The 18,489-nt window shown below is 37.1% G+C and overlaps 2 protein-coding genes and 1 non-coding gene across 3 annotated transcripts; all 3 read right to left on the bottom strand.

The window, feature by feature from the left end:
* Positions 1-463: 463 nt before the first annotated feature.
* LOC142177734 (small nucleolar RNA R71) lies at positions 464-570 on the bottom strand. The gene has a single exon (XR_012706293.1). It is a non-coding gene; the product is annotated as a small nucleolar RNA R71 (small nucleolar RNA).
* Positions 571-8,968: 8,398 nt separating this feature from the next.
* Positions 8,969-9,832, bottom strand: LOC107801473 (uncharacterized). Its single transcript, XM_016624802.2, has one exon. It carries the CDS (start codon positions 9,830-9,832, stop codon positions 8,969-8,971), a length of 864 nt encoding a protein of 287 aa, XP_016480288.2.
* A 6,735-nt stretch (positions 9,833-16,567) lies between these two features.
* On the bottom strand, positions 16,568-18,076 carry LOC107801474 (uncharacterized). Its single transcript, XM_016624803.2, has 3 exons — positions 17,652-18,076; positions 17,394-17,557; positions 16,568-17,227 (listed from the first exon to the last, which is right to left on the bottom strand). Exons 1-3 carry the CDS (start codon positions 17,709-17,711, stop codon positions 16,780-16,782), a joined length of 672 nt encoding a protein of 223 aa, XP_016480289.1. The 5' UTR covers positions 17,712-18,076; the 3' UTR covers positions 16,568-16,779.
* Positions 18,077-18,489: the final 413 nt, after the last annotated feature.

Raw genomic sequence — 18,489 nt, 5'->3', positions numbered from 1 at the left:
TGCGCAGATAATCTATGAAGAAGAGAGGGGTCGGAGAATTGCTCAAAATCAACCTATATCTGCAGATCGGTTCAGAAATATAGCTCCCATGCCTGGGAGACCACTTGGCGATTATGCTATACCGGTCTACAATCAGGGATTATCAAGTATGAGACCACCTCCAATTACAACAAACAATTTCGAGTTGAAGCAAGGGTTGCTTCAAACTCTTCAGAATTGTTGTGTCTTCAGAGAGAAGCCAAACGAAGATCCAAACACACATCTAATGGAATTAGAGAAGTTTATGAACACCTTTCAATACAATGGTGTGTCACAAGATGCAGTGTATCTAAGGGCATTCCCCTTTTCTCTTAAAGATGATGCAAAGCAGTGGCTTTGAAGTTTGCCCACGGGTTCGATTAGAACATGGGAGGAGATGACCAGAAAATTTCTCGATAAATATTTCTCCTCAGATATAACAGGCAAGTTTAGAAGAGAAATTCATAACTTCTGCCAGAAAGATACTGAAACTATTTTTGAAGCATGGGAGAGGTTTAAGAAGATTGTTAGAAAGTGTCAACATAGTGGAATTGAACTCTGGATGCAACTCCAAGACTTTTGGGATGGATTGACACCAGCCTCACGTACAATATTGGGCAATGCAACTGGAGGCCCGTTAATAAAGAAGACTCCAGAGGAGATAGTTATAATTCTGGATGAGTTATCGGAAGATGCTAATCAATGGACCTCTGAGAGTGCAGAAAGAACAAGATCAATTGGTGTTCACCAGGTTGATACTAACACATCTGTGCAGGTACAACTTGATGCTATGGACAAAGAGATAAGGAAGCTGACGTTAGCCTCGATACAAAGTGAGCCTCACGCATCTTGTGATATATGTCGAAGAGGACACCCTACTCATGAGTGTCAAGCCTCAACTGAGGAAGTAAATGTTGCGGGAAACTACAATTTCAATGCAATGGGTCAAAGGCACCCCGATTTTTCATGGAGTTCACCTAGAGGTACTGTGAATGCTTCGCAGCAAAATAAATCTATACCGCAGGGACAAGGAGCTCCAGCATACCAAAATCAACAGAGGCAGTAATTTCAACCTCAACAGCCCATTCAGCCTGGTCTAGAGGATCTAATGAAGGCTTTTATTATCAAGACTAATGAGAGGTTGGACACTGACGGAGCAGCTATCAAAGAATTGGGCACTTGTTTGCGAAACCTAGAGAGACAAGTGGGATAAATTGCAACAATATTATCTGAGAGGGTTTCAGAAACTCTCCCCACTGATACTGAGAGAAATCCCAAATAAACAACGAATGTTGTGACCTTGAGAAGTAGGCAAGTGTCGAAGGATCCCACACCAATCCAAAAAGATGTGATAATTGCAAATGAAAGAGTGGAGCAGCTGAAAAGTGATGATGACAAGAAGAAGAAAGGCCCAATAAAAACTGAGAAGAAGAAGAGGAAGAAGAAAAAGGAAGAAAAATCGAGAAGGGAGGAACCTGAGAAGAGCGACCATATGTCTGCTTTCCCTTTCCCTCAAAATATATATAGAGAAAAGCTAGACAAGCAGTTTGAGAAATTTCTGGATATGCTGAAATAGGTTCATGTGAACTTACCATTCACAGAAGTGCTCTCACAAATGCCTACTTATGCCAAATTATTGAAGGAGATCCTGACAAAGAAGAGGAAAATAGAGGAGACCTCACTGGTTACGCTTATAGAGCATTGCAGTGCTATATTGCAAAATAAACTGCCACAAATTGTGGAGATCCAGGAAATTTTACTATACCTTGATCATTAGGGACTATAAATTTTGATAAGTCTTTATATGATTCTGGTGCATCAATTAAGTTAATGCCTCTATCTATTTACAGGAAACTGAAGAAGGATATTGGAGAGATAAGGTCGGTGCCAATATCTTTGCAGCTAGCAGACCAAACAACCTTAATACCTGAGGGGCTAGTGGAAGATGTGTTAGTTCAAGTGGATAAGTTTGTATTTCCTATGGATTTTATAGTGGTGAATATGGAGGAAAACAAGGAGGTCCCCATCATCCTAGGAAGACCATTCTTAGTGATGGGTAGAGCTATAATGGATATAAACGAGAGAAAACTCATGCTTAGAGTGGGGTGAGGAAACTGTGACGTTTAAGATTGATGTAGAAAATGGGGCACAAAAGGAAAACCAGATGCGAGTGTTGAGTGGAAAGTGAAGGGGCCAAAAGAGACGGATGCACTGAGTCAGAAAGATAAGTATGTGGTGTACCCCAAGAAGTCTGAGAAGAAGTTGTCTGCATGGATATGCGCATTAGTTCGAAGGCGAGGAATGGAGCCCGACTACAACTCAGACCCCGACTAGATATTCAGGGAAGTTTCTTTTACCTTATGCTTTTTAATTATGTGTCATGAGGATATGCCATAACTTAAAGTGTGGGGTGGGGGATATTTATATGTTGTATGTATATGTTTTAGTTTTGTTAGTTGTAGTAGTTAGAAATAATTAAAAAAGAAAAATATTTTTTTTTTAAATTAAATTTTTCGATTTTTCCAGACGATGGATATCATCGATAGGTTTCTTGAGGGATTAAAGTCAAAAGGAAAAAGGCAAAAAGATTTTCTTTTGTAGGTAGTGTAATAATTTTCCCTTGTTTTTTCTTTATTTCTCGGTTGTTTTTCAAGGGTTTTGTTTGAACAGGGTGTAGTAAGTTTTTGTTTTGTAGAGTAGTAGAAAACCTTGTGCTATGATTGAATTGAAGGCAATATATCTTAACTTTATTATGCCTTGAGAATAGTAAATGCTTTAGATGTGATGCTTAGGCTCAGTTTTTGACTATTGTATAAGTTCCTTAAATTGTTTGATTTTAACTCTGCTTAACTGCTTTGACTAGAGTGTTGTGGTGAGTCTGATCCTGAGTGAGTTATGTGCCATGTGAGTGTGAGGTTTTGTGTTATTCTGTGCATTGCATTTGATGTCTAGAACTTACCCTGTGTGTTTGCAAACCGAAATAGTAGTTTTGTTCAGTCTTGGAAGTGATTTAGGCGTGTCTTTGTTGAGCCAGTTATATGCTATTAACCACATAATTGTTATGTATCTTAGTTAACCCCGTTGATCCTATAATCCAATTTGTTTTGGCAACTACATTACAAGCCTTATCCATCTGTTTGAATTGACCATTTATTTGAACTTTGTACCTCTCGTGAGCACTTGAATTTGATATGAACTTTGTAAAAGTTGAAGTGGGGGGTGGTTGGTTTGGATTTTGAGTGGAACTAATGAAATAAGGAGAGATGTGCAATGTTTTGCAAAAGTAAGAGCCACTTGAATTGAAAAAGAAAAGAAAAAAATAGTGTATTATTGTGAAAAATTATTCCTTGATAGTGGTAACGCTTGATGTATTTGTGTTTAAAGAAGTAGGGAGTTAATGTGTATTGATGTGAAGGTGGGGTTATGGTTTGACATAAGTTTGGGGTTTTGAATTGTTAATATATATGTATTAAAGTGTTGAGGGAGGTATAGTTACTCTTATATCTAAATATATCCTACCCATCCCGCAATCTACATTATAACCCGTTAAAGTCCCACTTGATCCTTGACTGAATAAGGTCAATTAGTAGAGTAGTATACTACGGGCAAGCCTATGGTACGTCTTTTGTGGCATATGAATGTTGTTTCTGAGAGTGAGCGAATTCTTTCTATCTTGAGTTCCTAATTTTTCTTAATGTCTATTGTGTGTGGAACTACTCTCTATTGTTGTGTGAGGGCACTTGAATCATGAAGGAAAGGTAATGCTTGACCTCTATGTTAGAGTAAGTAAGCGGGTTATAAATAATTCATGGTGCTTTTAAGTCAAATCTTGAGGCTAGGATGTTACGGTATTGTGCTTAATCTATTTTAAATATTTTTGGTATGATGAGTTATGAGAGTTATTGAAAAAGGTCATGTCTATATGAAGTGTAGTTTGATTACTCGAGGACGAGCAATGGTTTAAGTGTGGGGTATTGATGGTGGGCTATAATCTCGTGTTTTAGTCGCTTATTGCACTCTAACTCACTGTACTTTATTTGTGTTGAGCTCTAATTGCTAGTATTTTGTACTTATTGTGTGTTTTATGCCTTGTATGAGTGATTCTGAATTATGTAGATGTTGTGGAACTAATTCGAGCTATTTGGAACTTTGAATTCTGAGTAGAAGCCCAAAGGATTAAGTCGGAATCATATTCGGGAGTCAAGGATCACTTCTAGATGTCAAAAATCAAGGAAGAAGCAACAGGTGAAGAAATGTACTAGTGCGACGCATCAGTGCAATTTTGTGTTAGGAATTGACAAAGTTCAGAGGCTGGGTTTTTGTGATCTGGAAAGAAAAGGCACTAATGCTATGCACAATGCGACGCATGAAAAGCAATAAGTTTGCAAGTTTTCCTATTTCGGCTAGGAAAGGGTGATTTCGTTTGGGCTCAACCCTACTTGGTATAAATACATGGAAAATGTTATTTTCAGTACTTTTGACATACTTTAGACCTAAGGAAGCTAAGAAGGAGTGGGAGGAGCAAAATCACAAGGATTTCATCAATCCTTCCTCACTCAAGACCTGAGTTTGGTTTGAATTTATGTTTTCCTATACTTTAATTATATTTGTAATGAATTACTCCATATCTATGGAGTAGTTCTCTTTAGAGTTTGATGGATTTGGTGTATTGATGATTGTTTGTGGATTATAACTCTAGTTTTATGTATTGGAGCATTTTTGGATGATTTAATTATTGTATCTATACTCACTAGTTCATGTAATCGAGAGAGGCATAACTTGTGATATCTTTGTATTTTATTGTTGGTTGAGTTCATAGATTCTTCTTAGTAATCGAAAGAGACTAGTTGAATCGTTGATTAAACCTAGTTAGGATAATAATAGAAAGATGTTTTCCTAAAGACCAATCCACTATGCATTCTTGCATATCTTCACGTGCTTATATTGGTTCATCTTGTGAGGTTAAGAATTAATCGAGAGAGGAGTTTTTGCTGAACTTTGAACTAATAATTGAGTGAATTCAAGAGACTCACTTAAACATTAGAAGTAAATTATCTACAGTTAGATCCCAAACAATTATCTTCAACCTATCCTATCAACCCCTATTTTTCTCCCACTGCTAACTTCCTTGCTTACCTATGTTGCGATAGTCATTAGCCAATAGCTTTATATTGTTAGTTAATTTTAGTTATTAATCATATAAATCTCAATTGTTGATCATCTTGGATAGCAACCAAGCTCGAAACTACGAGAATATTGTTTAAATCTAATCCCTATAGATACGATATTATACTATACTTAGCGAGAATAATTTAAGTGTGTGTTTCAAGGTCGTCAACCCTATTTAGTTATCTTTCCCACAAGTTCATGGAATTCCATTTTACTCCACTTCTTGGAAGACAAAGGCAGTCTAAGATACTTGATTGGAAGGGTCCATATAGTAAATCCTATTCTTGCTAGTATTTGGTCTTGTGTAGCAGCATCAATTCTTGCCAGATAGATATTAGTCTTCTCAACATTTGCAACTAAGCCCATGGTGTTGCTAAAGTGGCTTATAGCCCCCATCACTCTAGTAGTGGACTTAATATCATCTTTACAGAAAATCATCAAATCATCTCCAAACATTAGATGGGTTAACTTGAGTGCCTTACACATGGGGTGATATTTGAAATATGGAAACTCACTCATTTTCTTATGTATTCTGGATAAGTACTTCATGGCTAAGACAAATAGTAAAGGGGAAATTGGGCCCCCTTGTCGCAGTCCTCTTCTCCCTTCAAAATACCCAAATCCTTCTCCATTAACCTTCACTACAAATTTAGTGGTGCTAATACATGGATTGATTCGAGGTTGCTGTTACGACCCAAAACCCATGATAGATCGTGAAGACATATAATGCAGCCGTTAGACAAGCCCACAAGTGAACCTACAATTTAGTTATCCCTTTTTAACTTTTTAAAACAAAAGTTTACTTTTTAAAAGAACGAAGTAATTAAGATCTCATGCAACCGTACATACTCTTTTCTCAATAAAATACCAGTGTGAGAAATACATCAATTGTAGTGACAATAATGATAAGTACAATAGTACATAAATTCTAAAAGCCCCCAAAATTCGGTGCCACAAGTGCATGAGCAATCTAGAGAATATTTAAACTAATACCACTACTGTATGAAAGGTAATAGACAGATATAATAAAAAAGGTAGAGGGAGACTCTGGTGCTGCAGATCATAGCAAGGCAAGCTGCTCACCACTAAGTCTCCATAGAAGTGCGACCACATGCTCGTGTGACCACTGGTAGTGCCTGTCTCAGTACCTGCACATTCAGTTCAGAAGTGTAGCATGAGTACGAAAAACAACGCGTACCCAGTAAGTATCTAGTCTAACTTCGAAGAAGTAGTGATGAGGGGTCTACTTGACACTTACTAGTGGTCAAACAGTAATAAAAATACATAAAGTACCCATGGTGAATATACAACATGTCATAACCGGCCTTGAAGGCGCTAACTCAACTATTACAAAATAAAATCCAGTCTCAAATATTAAGCATGAAGCTGCTGAGGCGAATGGCCCGATCCCATAGGAATAGTGGTGATCAGTACTGCCTAGGCAAACGGCCCGATCCAATAAGAATAGTTTTACCATACTGCTGAAGTGAACGACACGCTCCCATTAGAGTAATTTATTACACTGTCCAGGCAAACGGCCTGATCCCATACGAGTAGAGAAATTTACCTCGCTCGCGGAAGCACATGCGAGTTGAGAAGACACGGATCCATAGTTTAGCAAATATTTCTTAATTTTTCAAAGTAATAGGCTAAGTCAGTATCTTGATTGAAATCCCCAATCTCAGTCATAATCAAGAAACTTAATACACAGGATAGGTACAAATAGCACAATTAAAGGCATACTGTGAATCTATGTCTACCCGGACATATCATGAATATAGCCACGTACAAACTCTCGTCACCTCGGGCATACGTCTCTCCCCAAAACAAGTAGCACACAACCATTAATACATCTAAGGGGATAAGTTCCTTCTTACAAGGTTACGCAAGAGACTTACCTCGCTTTCATGTCCACTAACCGGCTCTTTAACCTCACTAGAACTCCCCAAACAAAGCCGAGAAATATGAAGCTAATAAAACATCATATAAACTAATCAATAAGTGCTCAAAAGTTCATAATTTAGCTATTAAACTAATTTCCCAACCAAATCTGGGAAGTCCATAAAAATCACTCCCGAGCCCACGTGTCCGGATTCCAGAATTTTCTGAAAATTAATGTTACCCATGACTTCACGAACTCAAATATATAATTTATTTCAAATTCTATAATCAATTTCGTGGTCAAACCTCATTTTTATCAAAACCTAGGTTTTTCAACAAACTCCTAAAATTTCCACATTTTACCCGTTAAAATTAACCCATAATCTATGTATTTAACTTACATTAAGTAGAAATTACTTGCCTTACAATGGTTGATGAAAACCCCTATCCAAGAAGCTCCAAATTCGGACAACACAAATGAGAAATGGGAAAATAGGCCTAAGTCTCGTCTTTAAATCAAAACACTACCCAGTTGACCCTTATTCACTATCGCGGAAGAAGCCTCGCGATCGCAAAGGCATAGCTGGCCCAGGCCCTGAAGACTATCTTAGCAAACGCGAGGGTAGTCTCGCGATCGTGAAGGCTTGATCAGCCTGAGCTTCGCGAACATGGTTAGAGAAGAGCAAAGATGGCTGACCCACCCCATGCCCTTTACTCTACGCGAACGCGGGCCTGTATACGCGAACGCGAAGGCTACCAGTCCAGACCTTCGCGAACGCGATCTCTTAACCGCGAACACGAAGGGAAAAATGCCTAGTCCCCTAATTCCTTCTCCGCGAATACAACTCCACCTCCGCATTTGCGAAGAAGGAAACCAGAACAACAACAACAGATTTTCAAACTTAGCTCTGAGTGATTCGAAATTCACCCGAGCCACTAGGGACCCTGACCAATCGCACCAACAAGTCCATAAATATAATACGGACCTTATCGAACCCTTTAAACACGTAAAATATTATCGAAACCAAAATCGCACCCCAAAACAAAATGGAATCAACTTGTGTACTTCAAACTTTTCAATTAGATCTGAACGCGTCGAATCATAATTAGACAACTCGGAATGACATCAAATTTTGTATACAAGTCACCATACGGATCTTTTCCCATGCGTAGAATCCCAAATGGAGCTCGATAGCACCAAAGTCTACTCCAAACCAAATTTAAAGAACTACAAAACCTTCCATGAGCTAACTTTCAACATTAGACGCCGAAATGCTCCCGGATTATCCGAGACTCGATCCAAACATACGCCCAAGTCCAAAATCATCATACAAACCTATTGGAACCATTATATTTTGGTTCCGAGATCATTTACTCAAGTCAAACTTGGTCATCTTAGGCCACTATCAAGGAACTAAGTGTTCTGATTCTAACCCAAACCAACCATCCCCGAAAGTCATAAAACAGTAAAAGCACATGCAGGGAGTCTTAATTACGGGGATGGGGATCCATAAAGCTAAATGACCAATCGGGTCATTACAATGAAAGTATCAGGGAACCCATATCCTACTAGTGCTTCAGCTATGAACTCTCAGCTCACCATGTCATATGCTTTCCTTAAATCTATTTTTATTCAACACATTGGTGAGGTTTTCCTGTTATAGTGTCTTAAAAAGTCATGACAGATAAGGACATTATGTACGAAGGATCTCCCTTCCACAAATGCTGTCTAATTTTGTGCCACCGGATAGTTCAAACCTTGTTTCAAGCTCTTGCATATTACTTTGGATATACACTTGTAGAGGACACTATAGCAGGATATTGATCGAAATTGACTGGCATACTGTGGGCTTGGTACCTTAGGTATCAAGGTTATCATTGTGGCATTCAACTGTGCCAGTTACTTGCCATTGCTCAGAAATTGGAGTACTGCAGTGGTGACATATTTTCCTACAATCGTCCATGCCTTTTTAAAAAAATCACTTTCATATCCATCAGGGCCTGATCTCTTGTTGCCGTCAATACTAAATATAGCATCCCTCACATCTTCATTTGTGTATGGTTTTATCATGTCCATATGTTGTGTTGTTGATAACACAAGTCTATTAATCATAATTCTTCTTGCTGCTCTTGTTCTGTCTACTACTTTCTTCCCTAATAATTCTTTATAATACTCTACAAATGTCTTGGAAATCTCTTCTGGTTCTATGTGTATCACATCATTGCCATACCTCAACTGTATAACAGCCTCTTTAAGTTTCTTTTGTTTAATTACAGAGAAAAAATATTTTGAGTTGTCATCTCCAATCCTTATCCATGTTGCTTTACTTCTCTGTTGCAGGAAGCTTTCTACCACGTATGAGTACCTTATAAACTTCTGATATTGTGCTTTTTCCTTTCCCTGTATGTCCTGATCTCTTGGGGATGTTTGTAACTCCCTTTGTATTTGTTCCAATTTTATTTTGTCATCCTCTACTTCTACTAAGATATCTCTAAAATGGAGTTTGTTTAGTTCCTTCAATCCTTGCTTCGATGCATTTAGTTTCTTCACTACCTGATACATAGCACATCCATGCACCTGCATTTGCCATGCTGTCTCAACTTTTTCCAAGAAACCTAGATGACCCCATATGTTGCAGTACTTGAAAGGTCTTCTTGCCTTATGTTTTGTATGTAATTGTTCCGCCTTAATTGGACAGTGGTTACTTATGCCCTCGGTTAGATATCTAATTACATATGCAGGCAAGGCATTTGATTCAGCCATTCATTATTGATGAACACCCAATCAATTTTAGAATACACTCTATTTTCTCCTCGTCTATCATTCCATGTGAATCTACTTCCTCTGGTAGGTAATTCCATCATACAGCTAGACTCCACACAGTGCTGGAAATCTAATACATCCCTCTTTGTCACTGGGTTTCCACCAATTCGATCCTCCATATTAAGTACTGCATTAAAATCACCTATTGTGAGCCAAGGATCTTGACTCCCCAAACCGACTTTATTCAAATAGTTCCATAGTTCCCTCCTTTCATCATTTGTATTTTATGCATGTACACAGTCAATATAACCATTATATTGTTGGTTTTGATAATAACCTTACATGTGATGGCATGTGCATTCCCAGACTCATACTGCACTTGATATTGATCTGTTCTCCAAATCAACCAAATTCTACCATTGTAGTGATGTTCTACGTTTGTAACATAGCTCCACCCATGGAATAGTTTATCAGCTAGCTGTTCTATTCTTTATTTATTTATTTTTATTTCTACCAAACCTACCATTCCTACACCTTCTCTTTTGCAGAGAAGTGTGACTTCCTTCGATTATTTGGGGTTGTTTAGGCCCCTTATATTCTAGCGTATCATGTTATCCATTTCTAGAGGGAGGTATTTGATGTCCTCCCTCATTCCGGTCCATATTGAGTGGTCCTTGAAAAATAGTTCCTTGCATGTTCAGTGCCTGGAATGTGTTTGTAGCCTGCATCTATGACATTTGTTTTTTCTGCTGCTTCCTAGTGTTCAGAGGTGTAATCCATCCCTCTTAATCAATTTATTTTCAGCCTTTTTTGCCTTTCCTTTCTCCTCCTGTTGCCCTGAGCTCTGTTGATTCTCTTCAATACTTATCTCTCATGTAACTTGTCTTCCTTCATTTGTTTCTTTCATAATGGGTAGCATAGGTCCCTTTGTTTCCTCCCCAATAGCTTTATTCTCCTTTCTACAGTTTTCATCAGTGTGTGCATATTTCTGGCAGAACTTACACAACGTAGGCCTTCAGTCATAGTGCACCATTTGTTCAACCAGATTACCCCGTTCATTTAGGAACAATATCTTTTCAGGTAGCTAGCCATCGATGTCCAGCTCAATCAATAGCCTAGCAAAGCTCAACCCCACCTTCTTTTCTGTGTTTTGATCCACCATAAGTGGTTTTCCAATTAAACTTCCAATTTTACTTAGTCATTTGGGGCTCAAATATTTAAAATATAATCCAGGTAATCTCACCCATATAGGTACTATATGTAGTTCCTCTTTCGTGAACTCCATATCTGGGTTCCATGCTTTAACTATGAACGGCTTGATAATAAAATTAATAATGCCTCCTTGAACAACATCATCCCTCCCAACTACAAAATCAAACCTTACCAATACTATCTTATTTTTCAGCATTACTACCTTATTTATCCTGTTTTTAGCCCACAGACGATGTATGTAGCCATTTAGTACTGAGAAAAGGGGATGTGCCCCCTTAACATAACACATAATAGCAGTTTGCCAATACTCAATTTTAGAAGTTATATCATCTACTTCAATTTCACAAACATGTACCTTATTGATTATCTCTAGTGTTACGAAATCCAATTTGAAACCAGCATTAGATATCTTGTTAATATCGAAACTATCCAAAATTGAACTCCTCCTAGTCAATTTTGTCGACTCTCCAGTTCAATTGCCTCTGCTTCACCTTCTTCCACCCATTACATCTTCCCACTGCTTCTGCATGCTTGAATTATCGACTGGAGTTTTACTTTTGAGTAGACGACTTCAAAATAGAGTTTTGATAGTTCCAATAGCCTCATATGGTAATTTTAGACTTAAGTGTATGTCCGAATTTGAATTTGGAGATCTCTATCTTGTTTTGGTACTTTTTAGCAAACATTAGAAAGTTGAAGGTTTGAATTGGTTGATAGGTTTCACCGAGGGTTAAATTTGTTGATATCGGGGTCGGATTTTGGTTCAGGGAGTTAGAATAAATCTGTTGTGTCAATTGAGACTTGCATGCAAAATCTGAGGTCATTTCGAGGTGTTTAAGCATGTTCGGCGTAAGTTTTGAATTTGGAAAGTTCCTTAGTTTTCTTAGGCTTAAATTGGGGTGCGATTCATAGTTTTGATATTGTTTTATAGTATTTGAGGCCTCGAGTAAGTCTGTGTTATATTTTAAAATTGGTTGGTGTGATTGGACAGGGCCTGGGCGGCTCAGGTGTGATTTAGATGGGTTTTGGAATATTTCCCTGTGTGTTGGATTGCTGATCTAGTATCTGGAATTTTCTTCTTCGCGATTGCGACACAGTGGTCGCATTCGTAGAGGGCTTCTTGGTTGGCAGGCGAATTGTTCTTCACGTTTGCGAGTTAGTGCACGCGTTCACGATGCTTTGGAGGACAGTGGCCTTCGCGTTTGCTTGGGGGATGACACGTTCGCGTAGAAGGGAGGCTGCTTGGCGCATAGGCCTTAAGCCTTCATGCTCGCGTTATAGGATACACGTTTGCGTAGGCATGGTGATGTTGTTCATCACTACTATGCCACATTCACGAGGAGGTTTTGGCAACCAGAGGATTTTGTTCTTCGCGATCGTGAAGGCATTTCTGCCACCGCGAAGGGTATGCTTGAGCAGGATGTTTTAAATACTCTATTTCAAAGGATTGGGATGTTATATCACATTTTGGGTTTGAGATCTTGGTTTTGGGTAGTGGATTTTCACGATTTGGATTGGGGTAAGTACTTTTTACTTGGATTCATTTATTATTCATGATTCCATCTTTGTTTTTAGCATTTAATTGATGAATCTAAATGAAGAAATTGAGGATTTTAGTAAAAACTTTCCTAAAGTGTAAATTGAGGATTTGTAGGCCAATTTGAGGTCGAAATTAGATAAATTGGTATAGTTGGACTCGTAATCGAATGGGTGTTCGGAATTTATAAATTTGGCCGGGTTCTGAGGAGTAGGTCAGGGGTGACCTTTTGGGTTCACTTTTTGATTTTGGTTAAAGATCTTAGATTTATCAATTGGAATCGGTTCCTTTGGCTTTTATTAATAATATTAAGTTATTTTGACTAGAATAGAGCCATTTGGAGGTTGATTCATGTGGAAAGGGCTTGTTAGAGGATTGATTTAATTTGCTTGAGGTAAGTATCTTACCTAAACTTGGTTGAAGTACTAGTTTTCTGAGTTATTTATGATAGCTACATATTTTGGGTGACACATATGTATGGGGCTGATCCCATGTTGCATGCACGGGGTATTTATCCGTGCTCGGGGTAGTGCTTAGGTTATGATATGCCTTAACTTGATTGTTAAGTATTATGTTGTGATGTTCCTCTTATTTGTACTCATGTTGTGAGCTATTTGAGCTATGTTCTAGGTTGCATAGAGGTTAATCTCCTGATTACACCTGATAGCAGCTATTTTTGTGATGTATTCAAGAACATTAGTTTGTGTTAATCTCGTGATTACACATGAATACATATACATGATCAATAACATCAAAGATTATGCCATTCCAAGATTATGAAGTTTGATGTTATTGATCATGAACATGTATTCTTGCATATTTGCTTTATGTGTGATATGGCTGGGACTGGTATCCTGTGACCACGCTGCGCGAATTGTGATATCGTGCATGTGGCCACGCCTGGCGAATTGTGATATTATGCATGTGACCACACTAGGCGAATTGTGATTATTAGCACATGAGTTGTCCGTTCAGCACATGAGTTGTCCATGCGAGTCCAAATATTATTGGCACGTGAGTTGTCCGTGCGGCACGTGAGTTGTGCGAATTGAGAAAAACTGATTAGTGGTTGGTGCGATTATGTAAATTCTGAGAAAATCTGGCTAGTGTTGTTTGGTTATTGCATTTCATCTTTAGTTGTAATTTTTCTTGGTTATTTACCTGATTTACTTGCATATCATCTTTATATATGCTAGATTACCGATTGAGCAGAGTACTTGATAAACTGTGTACACCGGGATTGTTCTTTCTGTACTTTATGACTTGATCTTGTTATTATTCTGTACTTGTTGAATATAAGAACTATACAGGTTATAGCGAGTATCGATTATAATTCTTGTTGCTTTTATCTTGCCGAGGTTAGTTATGATACTTGGTGAGTACATGAGGTCGGTTGTATTCATGCTATACTCTGTACTTAATTGTGCAGATGCAGGTGTCGGACCCAATCATCGATAGCCGAGGCGTATAGCTGAGTTGATCACCGGGAGACGAGGTAGAGTTGCATTCTCGACTGCACTCTTGGCGTCTCTTTTCATATTGTACTATTGCCTCTATTTCAAATAGTATTGTTATTTAGTTTTCATACTTGTATATTTCGTTTTAGAGCTCATGACTCTATATTTACTAATTCTAGGGGATTTATCATGTATTGGCATTACTATGCTATATTAAGGTTTTAGACTTATGTTAATTCTGTCAGTTCTGTTATTATTGTTCCTTATTATTATGTCTAGCTTGCCTAGCAAGTACGTTAGGCGCCATCACAATAGCAAATTTTTGACCGTCAAATCGGTAGGAAATCGAGCTTTTCCGACGGATTACCAACCGAAAAAGATCGGTCAGAAAATACATGGTCACAAATAATTTGCGACCGAATCGGTCGAAAATTTCCGACAGATTTGGTCACAAATTGAAAAATAAGGACGCGCTTAAATATAAGAGATTTGCGACAGAATTGGTCGGTAAATTTCCTACCGATTCGGTCGTAAATTTAAATAATAAAATAAATACATAATTTAAATTTCCGACCGAATCGGTCGAAAACTTTGAGAATAAATAAATTTAAAAAATCAAAAATTCATAATTTGCGACCGAATCAGTCGCAAAGCTGGAAAATTTTTGCGACTGATTCAGTCACATATCCGCTCCAGATCTGAAAAAAAAATTAGCAGAATTCTGTTGTATTTTTAACTATACCATCTCAAATAAAACAGCCAACATTCTCAAACCTAGATTCAATCAAATTCTTCGACAACAATCTAAAATCTAGATTCAACTACCAAATTAATATAAAAAGTGTAATAAAAGTATAATAAGAATAACAATTAGTTGCACAATAAAAAAATCAAAAAGTGCATAATAATTTAAGAAAGAATAATTTACTCTCTTCTTTCTTAGTAAATCATCCCAAACTTGTTCCACTATTAATTCTTTGTGGCTTTTTGAGTTTTGATAACAAAGATACTGTGAAAAAACGAAAATTACAAACACAAATTTCAGAAAATAATTTATTTTTCTCTATGAGGCTTAGCAAAAAATGAAAACAAATAAGAAAAAATCGAGGGAGATAGGAAAACGGACCGCGAGAGGGGAGAGAGAGGTGTCACCGAGAAAGAGGGTTGTCGTCGGAGCACCTTGATGCCTGGGGAGGGGAGGGGGTTTCCAGCGAGGAGAGAAAGAAAAGAGAGAAGGAAGAAAAGAGATGAAGAAAAAAGAAAGGGGTCACGGGGTTTTAAAAACTATTTCCGACTGAATCGGTCGGAAATTTAAAGAAATAAAAAAAATTCGACTAATTTGGTCGCAAATGAGGTCAACGATGTCAGGCCTTGTTTTAATAAATTTTTGCGATCGAATCGGTCGCAACTTTTTTATTTTTTTATATTTTCATTTTTCCAACCGAATCGGTTGCAACTTTTTAAACTTTTTAAATTTTTAAAATTCTTTCGACCGAATCGGTCGCAAATGAGGCCAACCAAGTCAGACCTCGTTTTAATAAATTTTTGCGACCGAATCGGTCGCAAATGCCTTCGCGGTATTTTTCGCCAAAATTTGCGACGGATGTAGACGGAATATCCACCGTAAACATTAATAAAAATTGAAAAATATATTTTTATGCCATTTCTGACCGATTCCGTCAAAAATTTCCAACTGCTTTTTTCGGTCGGAATATTTAGGTCGGAAATTGACCGTTTTTTAGTAGTGATTAAGTGCGTTAGGCGTCATCACAACTGATTTGGGTTTTGGGTCGTGACAAGCTGGTATCATTTCCACAATTGATCTTTCCTGATTTGCCATTCTTCTTTTCTTTTGAGACGGTTATGGTTGGTGCTGCGTTATATGTTTCCATTTTCTTGAGTTTCACAATGTTTTTTATTCTTTTGTTATGTTTTTTGTTTTTTATTTTTTGTTTTTGCTTCTCAAAATCGTACCACTTTGCTATAAAGATATACCTTGGGTTATCTTACTAAATGCAGAAAGGACTTGTAAAATAAAAGATAGAAATCAAGCAAAACAGGTAGAGGATACATTCTCTCTTGAAAAAGGATCAAGTAAACAGAAATAGAGGATACATGCTTTCTCTTGTAAACGAATTTTACAAAGAAACTTTATCACGAAGAAGTTTCATTTTGTTATTTCGATCGTTAATTTGTATCCAATGAATTAGTGTTCAAACTCTACCACGATTTAAACCAACTAATTGAGTTGTAAAGTTAAAAGGGTAAGTAACGAAGTGAAAAGTTTTTAGAAATTAAGGAAGTCAATTGCAAAATGAGATAGTAGGAGTAATAATTAATTAATAGGTTTAGATCGGTTAGGAAAAAAGTTCGGATAGGGAGAGCACTCCCCTTTAGTGGATATTATACTGCGCAAATCCAAATTAATATGAACCACGTGCGAGTAACAAACATCAAGTGAAAAATCTCAGAAAAAAAGGTTTAAATCACATAATTTATACCAAAAGTAAGTATCATCATGGAAGTGCCTTAACCAAGAACTATTTCTTTCCTTCAGGAGCAGAAAGGGAAAACTGCCTCAACCTAGGCTATAACAAGGCCTCATTAGCATAAGACAAACTGATATATACAAAGAAAAAGAAAATATATTCGAACTACATGAGATTTCGATTTTAATAAGAAAAATGACTTTCATAGTACCAAATATACTATTAAGGCAGGTTTGCACTTAAGTATGCAGATCATCGTCGAATAACATGCTCCTCACCTGACTTTCTATCAACGTGTCTAATCCAACGCTTGGCGTATTTTCGTGACTTTTGATTTCCATCTTTACTTGCTATATAAGCAACCTCCAATCCATTCCCAAATGGAAGTGTCACTGATCTAACAACACAAACTTTACTATCAAGAACTCCATCCCAACCGAACTTATTAGTCTCTATATTCCTTATTTTGCTTCCATTTTTGCACACTAAAATTGCTCCACGATGGCTCAATTTAGCACTATTAAAGATTGAAAAAGAGTCACTTCTCTTATCATCTACAATCAAAAAGTCAACTCCATTTAACCTTTCCATCACCTCTTCTGCCTCTCCCACCATCATTTCCGGCAAGGACATGCCTGAATTTTCCATGGCATCTACATACGCTAGTCTTGACTCTTCGTCTGGCACCACGCACACGTACCTACATAAATAAATCCAGAATTTAAACTTGATTTTTGAAATTTTAGGGTTATGAATGTTATATTTACTAAAATTTTAGTAATTTTTTACATATATTTATGTTGTGTTTAAAAATACTGGATCCAGCTGAATCAGTGCTAAACTAGGTTGTATCCGCCTCTACGTACCTGCCACGATTATGTTTTGACGCAACGGCTAGGCCGATGCTTGTGGAGATTGAGTCACCATTGATCTTATCACTTTTCCATGCTTCAACTATTAATTTCGCGTTGTACCCTGCCCCCATGGCTGATAAAAATTCTGCAGCACTGGATTTTCTTGAAATTCCACACTGAATATGAATACAAGTCCAAAAACAATTAAAGCACTGAATGAAAAATAAAATTTGGAGGAAAATATTCAAAGCAAAATCTTTTGCTGCTTACTGTCTTTATGGTGTCAAGATAAGCTTTTGAAGCTGTTTCAGGAGACCAAACTAGCTTCATCTTTGTCTTTTTCTCTTCTTCGTCTTCCTCCTCCTCCTTTGTTTTCAAGATATAAAAGAAATAGTGGTTTTCACAACAACTGTTGGTTGTTTTTAAATACAAACTTGAGAATATATTATAAGATTCTTAAAGGACTAGTTGTTTTCTGGAGAGTATAGTTGACATTTTCTAGACACAACTACAACGTGTACACTAATTGCAGTTAAACAGTCAATAAATGTATCTAACTTTATATTTTTTTTTTTTTAAGTATATGATAATCTATGGGTACACCCATACTTTATTAAATGCTTTAATGACGAAGAATAGATATCTTGCTCTTTTTCCAACTTTATTTTTTTATTTGTATGACATTTTGTTGGTGTTGACATTGAAGTAGTTAACAAGATTCGTGATCTACCTATTAGCTTTGTCTTTTCATGTGTTGGTATGCAAGAACTTAGTATAAAATATGTTTTGTAATGTCTTCGAAATAATCCAATTCTTATCCACTTATACATATATATAGATGGCCGTACTTATATGCAATCTTCAAGTAGTACCCCCAAAGGATGAGAGAGAAATGAAAAAGACAAAAGAGGAAAAAGGTTAATATTGGTGGTTGCATCAGAACAAATAAAGTCAACTTCTCTGTCAAGTTGAAATAAACTAATCATTCAATTTGATGAACCACACAATAGGTTATAAGTAAAAAATGGCGCATGCTATGACGAACATTGGTTGTAATATATAGGGTGAAAAATAAGTACTCCATCTGTTCCACTTGACGTGACGTAGT

The sequence above is a fragment of the Nicotiana tabacum genome, chromosome 23 (assembly GCF_000715075.1).
Source record: "Nicotiana tabacum cultivar K326 chromosome 23, ASM71507v2, whole genome shotgun sequence".
Lineage (NCBI taxonomy): Eukaryota > Viridiplantae > Streptophyta > Magnoliopsida > Solanales > Solanaceae > Nicotiana > Nicotiana tabacum.
The sequence above is the reverse complement of the archived record's forward strand: the minus strand, read 5'-3'. Positions and strand labels throughout refer to the sequence as shown.